The sequence below is a fragment of the Centroberyx affinis genome, unplaced genomic scaffold (assembly GCF_046629955.1).
Source record: "Centroberyx affinis isolate AG114_WGS23_722 - 3 ecotype Tasmania unplaced genomic scaffold, CSIRO-AGI_Caff_v1 ptg001953l_1, whole genome shotgun sequence".
Lineage (NCBI taxonomy): Eukaryota > Metazoa > Chordata > Actinopteri > Beryciformes > Berycidae > Centroberyx > Centroberyx affinis.
The window spans coordinates 188,741-200,000 of NW_027280310.1; the positions used below are offsets into that span (position 1 = coordinate 188,741).

The 11,260-nt window shown below is 44.7% G+C and overlaps 1 protein-coding gene across 1 annotated transcript in view; it reads right to left on the minus strand.

Moving 5' to 3' along the window:
- Window positions 1–1,348: 1,348 nt before the first annotated feature.
- The window catches only part of LOC139653731 (protein mono-ADP-ribosyltransferase TIPARP-like), a gene marked incomplete at its 5' end in the record, with an annotated part of 12,513 nt that continues 2,601 nt past the window's right edge, over window positions 1,349–11,260 (minus strand). Inside the window, 3 exons of the mRNA XM_071530678.1 lie at window positions 1,349–3,022; window positions 5,252–5,509; window positions 8,379–8,687. Coding sequence (XP_071386779.1) covers window positions 2,833–3,022; window positions 5,252–5,509; window positions 8,379–8,687 — 757 coding nt within the window. The remainder of the gene's footprint in view (window positions 3,023–5,251; window positions 5,510–8,378; window positions 8,688–11,260) is intronic.

Genomic DNA, 11,260 nt, shown 5'->3' on the forward strand with positions numbered 1-11,260 from the left:
AAAGGAAGAGAGGGACTGAGGAGAAAGAGAGAGGCGGGGGATGGGGGGGCAAATAGAGGGCAACCTGCGCGATCTTGCATGCACACGAGGAGAGCAGACAGGCACGCAGCTTAGCGAGGAGGCACGAAGGCACGGAGGCCCCGCCCCTTTCCCTCTATCTCTCTCTCTTGTCTCCCTCTCTCTCCTCTGCCAAAAAGCACAGCTCAGCACGACAGCCTTACACGACACAGTGACCCGAGACAGAGGAGAGAGAACGACTGAAGGAAGAGAGAAAGAGGGAGAGAGAGAGAAAGAGAGAGAGAGACTGAATTATACTTACAGAAAAAAGGAAGGATATGGGAGTAAAGGACAGTACAGTAAAAAAAACACATAACAGATGAGCCCCACAACCAGGCCTGAGTCAAGTAGTGCTTTAAAATATTTCTTAGTAGCTGTCAATTACAGAAAATGACACTAAATTTACTTTAAAATAGTCTAAACTTTCTGGCGCTGATTATAATTATATTCTCCTATGGCAAACTCTAACCAAGTACATTACAACAAAGACTAAAAATTATTGAATATATACTAAATATATTATTTGAACCAGGTATAGGCATTGCAAGAAATAAAACCTGCAAATAAAAAGATCAACAAACCAGAGAGAGACAAAGGAAGAAGGTTAGGTAAAAGGATTAGGCGGAGAGAGACATGAGATGAGATGAAGCGATAGATATGACTGGAGGGAGTACTTTGTCAGAGAAATGAGAAGTGAATGAGCTCCAGAGGAGGAGGAGGAGGAGGAGGAGGGGGAGGAGGGGGAGGAGGGGGTGCTGAGGTCTGCTGTTGTGCCCCCTGCCCGTTGCCTTTGGGCTGGGATAGACAGCTACCTCCGCCAGCCTCCCTCTGGAGGCTCTGGACCGCATTAGCTATGGTGCTCAGATCATATGCTGCTGGGGGATGGCAGGAGAGAGAGAGAGAGAGGGAGAGAGAGAGAGAGAGAGAGGGGGGGGGGGCAGACAGACAGAGGGAGGGCTGAGCATGGGGGAATTCCTTTCCCAATGTAATACCACTAGTCCCAAACAAGAACAAGTAATCAGATAAACAAAATTCTCCTTGAAATTGTCCACCATGGTACATGACTGCAATAAAGACCAGTAGTGTAGTCGACAGCATGTAGCCTACACTTATACATAGCAGAACTACCTCTTTCACCAGCATATATAGCACCTATCAGCCTAATTACTACCAGCATGTTTTGGATCAGAGAGATCAAAGTATGTAACCCTTCATTGGCAATATACCCAATACACCAACTACCACCACATCACTAATAAAGACATCATTTGAACTTCATAAAGAAATAAATCACAGTTGACCATTCTGTAATTTTCTCTTTTAGATTCTTTATTTAATCAATGTTACATTAAACTAACATAAATAAACATTTTTATGAACAAAAGGCACACAGTTCAAATATAAACAAAGAGAACGTATGTACAGTTTGTCTCAATAAAACATGTCTACTGTCTCTCAGAGAGTGAGAGCGGTCCAAGAGAGATGAGTTTCAGGGAGTTTGGTTTTGTTGACAAAATGCTCAAAAGTCTCAGTGAAACTGTACACTGTTCAAGCCCCCATGAGGAACCGAAATGGCGGGTGCCAAGGCAAAAATGTCCTGCCAGAACAGTACTGGCTCCGTGTGAAACTTCTGCTCGGGCCCCAAAATGGCCGTCAGTTTACATAGATGTCCATTTGGATAGCACTGAGTCCCACTGAAACTCATGTCCATTGTCTGGTTGAAGAGGCCACAAGATGGATGTCCACTAAGTCAAAGATTCACACACGCAGCACATAGACTTGTAAAAACTTATGGGCGGGAGGCGGGGGATTACGCTCACTATGCTTTTTTGTATTCAAGAGAACGAGGTGGGGTTGGACGTCACCATGGTAACTCTATGAATGTGTGGAAGCCTCTGGTTGTTTGGTTACTGCTTCCTTAGAAGAATACGGCCAGCTGGTCAGTCACAGCACTGGCAGGGCACTACTGTCTACTACAGAGTACAGAAACAGCTTGATGTTGAACCAGGTTCAGGCAGCCATACGACTAGGTACCAAGTTAAAACGATAAGGGGATCAGGTTTGGTTTGTCCCGGGTCTGGTCCAGATCTATAAGGTGTAGACAAAGTTCTCTCTGTTCCGGTGTCCACCACTAGGTTCCTCTTCATGCTAGATGATGAAGTGGGGTATTTCTGATCTAGTCCAGTTTGGACCAGTTCAACCCGGTTTGGCCTAGTGCACTTCAGTCCAGTCTGGTGTGGTCTCAGATGTCCCCATTGCCAGGAGCCTCATAACACTGGAAGAAATAGGTGTTGCTCTCATCCAGTCCAGTTTTGACCGGTTTAATCCAGTTCGGACCTGTCTGGTCTCATCTCTGATGACCACAGTGATAGGTGGCTCTTTGTACCGGATGACAAAGTAAGTAAAGTGGTCTTCTGGTCTGCTCCAGTCTCAACCAGTTTGATCCAGTCTGTTGTTCTTTAATGCGGTCTGGTCTGGTTTGATCCGGTCGACTGCAGAACTGGATCATTCAGTATTTGCAAACAATTCTTAGCATTTCTTTTAACCTGTGTAGAGTACCGGATGGGTGAAGTTTACTGCATCAAGACAATCTGGACATTGTCGGGTAAGATGTCAGTCATGGAAAATTAAACTAAAATTTTAATTATGATGGTCTAAACTTTCGTCTTTTTCATCTTGTGTGCCAAACCTCATCCATCCAGCACCTAAACCGACCAAAACAAACGATAAAAGAAGTGTTTGGAAATACTGGCAGGCCCAGGTCTGGTGCAGCGCTCAGATGGCGACTGTGCTGGGCACCTCCTCGTACTGAATGATAAAGTAGGGGTAGCTCTGGTCGTCGTTGAAGATGACGTAGATCTGGGGGTCCACCCAGTTGTCCACACAGGAGTCGTAGAGGTCGCTGGAGGGGTCGCGGGGGCTGATGGGAGGAGGCCGCCGCATGGAGGGATTTCCTACAGTGAACCTGAGAGAGGGGAGAGAGAGACAGGGTCAGCTGTGTGGTCAAGGCTACACCAGTGGTGCTGGTACTCAAATCCTTTATGTAAGTATCAAGTTATAATATCAAAAGTAAAAGCACTCATTCTGAAGGTGGGCCCTTTCAGAGTGCTAAATTATTGATGTATTAACCTGTAAGAAGTATTTTAATGTTGTAGGTCTAACTGCTCCATATACTGTTGTCTAGTTTAAACTCTAACAATGCAACGTTTTTTATGAGCTGATTGTATGTTTTGCATGTAAAACCTTATTCTGTAAAATAACTAGTAACTACAGACAGATGTTGTGTAGTGTAGTGGTGTAAAAAGTACAACATTTAAGGAGGTAAAGTGCTAGTACCTCAAAACTGTACTAAAGTACAGTACTTGAGTAAATGTACTTAGTTACTTTCCAACTCTGGCTATACCTATGAACCTAAGTAGAGATGGACTGCATTGGATTTGAAAAATTAAATTACATTTAACCAAGGAGCTTTCTATCCATTTATTTTGAGCAGGAAAAATGCTGCTAGCAGGTTTATTGTCATTCAGTTCCACATATCTAGCGCAGAGGAATGATTCATTTACCATCTAAATTGACACTACCCTAGATTTAATGAAAACGAGAAGACTCCTTTGTGGGTTTGGGAACACCTTACATAATGCAAGCATATGATGTAAGTGCATGTAATGAAAGTAATGTAAGTATATGGAATCAGCCCAGCCATGCTAAACGCTGTGTTTCCCTCTCTTAAATATTGATGTCAGCCTCTAAAAATCCATAATCCACCAATCTCTCAAACCAAATTATTTCTCTGGGGTCATAAATAATACACATTAAAATAAGACAGAGAGCGTTTTCAACTTCAACTGTAAAACAGATACAGACAGTGGGTAGAGTCTTAGAGTCTGCGCTCCAGATATGCAGCGTACCATGATGCTACAGGCAGACAGCAAAATTAAGCAAGCTGTACAGACCATTTCTTTATTCAGGCAGTAGGAATCATAGAGACATGGGAGGGGAAGCAAACAGACCTATACCAAATAACATCTGAATATATCTGAACTGTGTTTGATGTATGCTTTCTCAACAGTCAAAGGTCCCTTTTTGGACGGCCGTACCGCCTCCACAGAAATCAAGCGCACCTCAAACTGTCTGAAACCATATTGGAATAAATCCCCGCTCAGGTCTGGAAGCAATGTCTCGTTCTGGGCTGCGGCGAGGATTGAACCCAGGCTTTGGGCGGAGGGGGGGGCACGTGTGGTGCGGTTCCAAATGCAGGCGCTTTAACCACTGCACCATCCTCTGGGCACACCACAGAGTTATGTCTGCTGCAGCAAAACAACACTAGTGATGTACGATGGTTTCAGCCAAATCAGCTGTTTTACATGCACGGCTGTAGATTTGATTTCACGTTTAAGGAACTGGGATTAGCATATGACTCATAGCAGTGACCTACGGTTCACGGCAAACAGCCCCAGGGTCTGCACAAATCAATTTGATGTGTGCTGCACATTTAATATGAGAGATGTTATTTCAATGCATGTTCTAATCTTATATATACTGTATAAATCTCACCTATATTATATATATCTAACCTTTTCTCTTGATTTTCTTTGCTGTTCTCTCTCTATCTCTCTCACTCACTCCTCCCTCTCTCTTTCATTTTCCCCTCTCTCTCTTTTTAATGTTATTTTACTTTATGTGATAAAGAGATTTTGAATCTCAATGGGACTATATGGTTTAAAATAATTAAAATAAAATAAAATAAAATGAAGATATTCACTGAAGGAAACATGTTTGGTCAATAATTAGGCCCAGATCCTATATACTATGTCAAACAAAACATGTAGGAAATTTAAAGCACGTAACCCCAACAAAATCAGGATAAAATAAGACCTTATCTTTCCTCCAGGTACTAAAGCTGTGTTCCTTCCAGCTAACACCTGGACCAAAACACACTGGCCTAGCTGTAGTTCTTCTACTGAAACAGATCACACCACTAGTATCAAGAAAATGACACTTGATTCATGAACATTTTTTGAAACAAGTGCATTGAAATGTATCTCACAGCCCTGGCAGATTTTTTCACTCAATACCAGATTAAATAACTTTTGAAGATGGATGTTTTCTGCATTGATAAAAGTTGCCCAAAAAGGTCCCATCCTTGATCAAAGCCAACCACACGGTCCTTGCGAACCGCAGCACCCATACACACCTGCCAGTGAGGACCTTGGCCAGGAACATGCAGTGGACTCCTTTGGGCGAGCGCTTGGAGAAGTTGTGGGAGTAGACGGCCTTGCGGGCGAAGTAGGAGCCCTGGCCGAACATGGTGGCGTGCTTGCCGCAGACGCGCGGGTCGAAGTTGTGCTTGCAGATGCCCTCCACCACGTCGGCCGAGGTGCCGTGGAAGAGGTGGCGCTCGCTCAGCAGCCGGTCCATCTCCGACAGACGCCGCGACATGTACTCCTTCTTCCTGTTAGGGAGGACAAGAGGGGGAGGGAGAGAGAGAGAGAGAGAGAGAGAGAGAGAGAGATAAGGTGAGGTGGGTTTTGGCACAGAACTTGTTCAGTGTTGTAAATGGTAAATGGACTGCATTTATATAGCGCTTTTATCCAAAGCGCTTTACAATGCCTACATTCACCCATTCACACACACATTCATACACCGATGGCGGCAAGCTACCACGCAGGGTGCTGGCGCAACCATCGGGAGCAATTTGGGGTTCAGTATCTTGCCCAAGGACACTTCGACATGCGGACTGGAGGAGCCGGGGATCGAACCACCGACCTTATGATTAGTGGACGACCCGCTCTACCTCCTGAGCCACAGCCGCCCCTTGTGGATTCGAAGTTACAAAAAATTCTTGAGCGTTTTGATGTTCTTTAATGAAACATGCTACAAAATAGAGGGGAAAATAGCATTTGCAGACACTGCAACCCCCCCCCACACACACACACACACACACACACGCACTCACACACACACACACACACAAACACCTGCTACAACAACAAACAAAAGCCACAGAGCCAGCAGCCCACACAACTACAGTTGACAATTAAATACATACAGTCAAAGAGAGAGCGAGAGATTTCAGTTTCTTTATTCCTCTTTCAAATTTGAAGTGCACCAAAGCATTTTACTCATCACTCTTTATGGATCCACAGTGCAGAACACAACAGGCTGATGCACAAAGACAGATCATCTCTCAGGTGATGAATTAGTAAACAGCCAGGAGCAATCCTGCTATTCCAAGTCAAAAATTGTGATCACCGCCTTATTTGCTCTAAGACTGGGAAAGAACATTGGGCCTAATCCGCCGTTTCTTGAGCAACACACACACGCACACGCACACGCACACACACACACACACACACACACACACACACACACACACACACACACACAGACGCACAGCTTGTTTGATGTGAGCGGATCAAGCAGCCACGCGGAGGTGAAAGCGCTTCGAGCCGGATAGGCTGTGACCCCGGCGCAACCTCCTGTGACCTCACAGCTTGTGACTTGACACTGACTGACACCGCGCACACACACACACACACACACACACACACACACACACACACACACATCTTTCAATCTTTTACTCTCTCTTTGTCGGTCTTTTTCTTTAACCCATTTTAAGAGACATGATGGTCTGTTTTAATGCAACAGTAAGTCCCTCAGTCACTAACTTTCACACACACACACACACACACACACACACACACACACACACACACACACACACACACACACACACACACAGACACAAAGACAGACACAAACAATCATGGGGCAATCGGACATACATATCATGCAACATAAGCAAACAAGCACACAACATTAAACAGTACTCACTCAGCACATAAATATCCTGTGTATAGAAACACAAATACACACACCGCAGCACGTACACTAACACACACATACACATACAAACAAAAGTCATTGCTTTCTGACCCTGGCTCATCCTGTCACAACTATAGTGTGAGAAAAGGAAATCAACTGACATTCAACGGGGGCAACACTTCCTGAGTCCCTGTGACACACACACACACACACACACACACTGCCAGTCATTGTGAAACCGTGTGGTACCAGTCAGTGTGGGAGTGTTTAACTGTCACAGCTGATAGGCTGCCCTAGTCTAACCGTAGCGGTTAGCCCACCGCTCACGACAGGAACATCATCATCACCAAACATCTCTCCATCCGCTCTGTTCACACACTACTGCAGGCTTGTTCTCACGAAGTCTCGCACAGCTGGCCTCCTTACACACTTCTTTCTCTCTTCTTCCTCTTTTCACACATTCTTTCTGAGAGCTTGTGTTAGTTATTAAGAATTGTTTTTACTCTTGTTTCTCTCTGCAAGTAAATATGCTGCCGCTGTCTTGGCCAGGTCTCCCTTGCACTGCAAAAAGCACGGGTCTTAACTAGTTTGTCTCATATGCAGTCTTAAAAGTTTCGTTTTCATCAAATGAGTAAAAAAATGCTTCCGATGCGGAGAGATAATTCCACTCGCTTAAATGCAGTTCCACTTCTTTCACAACTGTCAATATCTTGACACAAGGCAGAATAAGATCTCTCCACTAGCATCTCTCCACTTGATTCAGAAAAGAATTATTGAGCTCAGTGGCACAAACCTGGATAAAAAGGTACACTACATATTTTGTCCAAAAAACAGGCTAAACAAGGACATAGGAGGAACCAAATGTGGGAATGTAACATAACACTATGTAACAACAAAACCACATTGCACCTTATTATGGTACAATTTTATAACACTGTTGCGAACTCACATTATCACATAATCTGGATACTGTCTAGTGTCTCAAAGTGGGTCTAACATCTTGAGCTATTCCCTGCCTGTGAAAACAATCAGTTACAATAAAATACCAACCAAATCTGCAAATGTTCATCACACTATTGTCATGACATTGTAGCTGGTAATCATTATAATCATTTAACAGGGCAAGCTTAACAGGTACAACAGCCTGCTACTACCAAATAGCGAACCCACAACTGCACAACACACCATTGTATGGGCAGCAGAAGTGCAAGTGGAAAAAAATGGAGACACCTGTCACGGCTGGAAACGTGAAACTTTCTGTTATCACCTCTAACAATTTCTTCTAATATGACAGAATTGTTGTTTTCTGTTACTGTTCTGTTCTGTTTTTCTGTTACTTCTGTTTTCTGAAACAGAGTGTTGTGGGAAACAAGATTTTAATGGATTTTTTATTTAATTGATGGTTAGTACAACAGGATGCCACTCATGTCTCCAGCAATGAACGAGTATCTCCTAAAAGTCTTAAGACAAAATGCTTTAGCGCTATAGCTGACCTCTTGTACTTCTCCCAGAGAAAGGGGTTCTGCACGCGGAGGATCTTGAGGATCCTGAACTTGGTCTCCGACACCGTCTTGTGGAACAGGCTGTACACCGTCCGGTAGCTGCGGTCGTCACGGGAGACCGGCACCTGCAGGAAGTCCTGGCTGGTTGTCATGGGCAACCACGTCTCCGGGAAAAGGCTGGGCGGGTTGGTGGATGTTGGCGAGAGAGGGAGCGACACGGACAGATCCATGGACGAAGAGGAAGAGGAACAGGAGGAGGAGGAGGAGGGGAGAGGAGATGAAGAGAGGCCGCTCAAAGTCCTAGTTGAGAGAGAGAGAGAGAGAGAGAGAGAGAGAGAGAGAACGAGGTATTAGACATTTGAATAGGGCAAACATAGGTCAAATACTATTTGCAAACACTTTTCATGGTTTGTTTTAATCTACTTTGGTACTAGGTGGGTGGAGTTTGGCACATATCATACACAGACACACACACACACACACGCCCACATAAAACCTGTTTGCCCTATCAGCTGTAAAAGGGAAGTGTGTGAAAGTCAATGTAACACTTTCAGTGAAAAACAGGACTGATTACTAAAATGCATATACTCTTTCTATGTAAACCACATGATACTTGGGCAATATACTGAAGGGCAATTTTGCACCAGTATTTTTCTATTGCATTTTTCACGGATGGTAGCAGCAACACACAAAAAAGTTAAAGTAGTTATTTGACTACCTGGAATCTAAAAAAAAAACAACATCCCTTATATTTGTTTTTTATAACCTACTCTTTCATCTAGGCCTCCATATAGACTGCTTTTTGCATTTGCCAATCCCCATCCCCACTGAAGGTCAGCACCGCCAGCCTCCAGAAGCCTCGACATGTTCCCCTTTTCTACAACTGCGAACCAAAGCATCCACCGTGTGCCGCAAATCACATTACGGCTATCTATCTCACATCTGCCTTCGTTTCCCCGCGTGTTTCCAATCACAGCCGCGTCCCTAACGTAAAAACAAAACCACTGTCCGGTGCGATGAACCGACGCGGGGGAGTGAGCGGCGCTTCCAGAGTCATACTCCGGCAACTGTCAACAATGACATCATCGTTGCTGCAGAGCGCAGCGGCTCCACAGCAGCCTCAGCCGTCACCGACCAAACAAACAGCAGGGCCGCGTGAAAATGAAACCCAGACACCAAACAAGACAACAGGGAGGCAGGATGAGGGAGAGGGGGAGGGAGAGAGAGAGAGAGAGAGAAAGAGAGAGAGAGAGAGAGAGAGAGAAAGAGAAATAAAATAAAATGCCAATTGTAGAGCTGTCATGGAAGTGTCAGAGAGAAAAACTATTGTCTGGCATTTGAGTCAATAACAGTGGTTTGGCTGTCATGTTATCGCTCTCTGAGTGTAAATGCTGTTAGCCCTATCAGCCGTAAGAAAGAGTGTGTGTGTGTGCGCGTGTGTGTGTGTGTGTGTTGTCAAGAGACTGTGTGATCAGTTTGATTCTCTGAGGCAGCGTGACAGTTTCTCATTTCTCTCTCTCTCTCTCTCTCCTGCTCTCTCTGTTATCTTGTCTCTCCAGTCTCGATCTCTCCCCGCAATCGATGTCTCTATTCCCCGTGTGCTTTGAAGAGATCACAGACGGCCTGCTGGAGAAAACAAGTGTGAAATGAAAAGGGACAGATAACAAGAGAATGATGGAGTTGGGGTGGAAAGAGAAAGGAGGGGTGGGGGGGGGGGAGAGAGAGAGAGAGAGAGAGAGAGAGAAATGAGAGACGGAGCGAACTGCAGGAAAGGAGGGAGCGAGATAGAGAAGGAGAAAGATTAGCACAGATAACAAGAGAAGGAGGGAGGAGGGAGGAGGGAGGGAAGGAGGGTGAAATGAAGAGATGGCTGAAAATAACATCATCAGGGGAGAGATGACAGAAGGAGAGAGAGGGGGAGGAGGGAGAGAGAGAGGGAGGATGCCAATCAAGCTAATGACCTAAGCCTATAACGCAGATTGTTCTTGATAGACGCACGCACGCACACACATACATACACATGCATAGGCATACACACACACACATTTGTCATGTGTTTGTCGCTAGTGAGCGTTTCTCGCAACTTCCACACACATGCGAGAGACAGAATATATTATCACAAATATTTATATAATGCCTACATTTACACTTTGTGATGAATCTTAATGAATATAATATCTCTATGTTTATAAACTGTGGTAGAGAGTGATAGAGAGAGAGAGTGAGAGAGAGTGAGAGTGAGTGGCTTGCAATAGATGTAATGAGCAAACGGATGAAAAGGTCCCAGGAACAAATCCCTCGTTCCACATTCCAGCTCCCCACAGTCACGTTTCACACTCCTCCTTCACTCACTCACCCACTCCGCTCTGCTCTGCACCCGGTCTGGAAACCATTTAGACCTCTCTCTCTCTCCCTCTCTCTCTCTGCCTCGCTGTCTCTTTCTCCTTTCATTCTCTCTCTTTATCCTCTCTCCCTTTCTCTCTCTCTCTTTTTCTCTGTCTCCTTTCCTCTTTCTTCCACCCCTCTCCCGCTCTCCATTTTGTCTGTTCTGCCTGTCAGGTTCAAGCCTAGTAGGAACAGCTCGTTCTAACATTCGCTCTATGTGGGACACTGGCAGGACAGCTAGAGCAGCCTGCACTGCAAAAAAAGAAAAAAAATGGCCGTTTTAACAGGTCATTCAGTCTTAAGAAGTGAAACATTCTGCAAATGGGGTGAGATCATTCCACTTGTTCCCATTCCAGTTTCACTTGTTTCAGGAATGTGTTAGAGACAAGTGTCAGCATCTTGAAACAAGGCAGAATAAGGCAGATTGCTCAAGTACTATAAAGAAAATGACACTTGATTCATGAAAATTTCTGAAACAAGCTGATCTG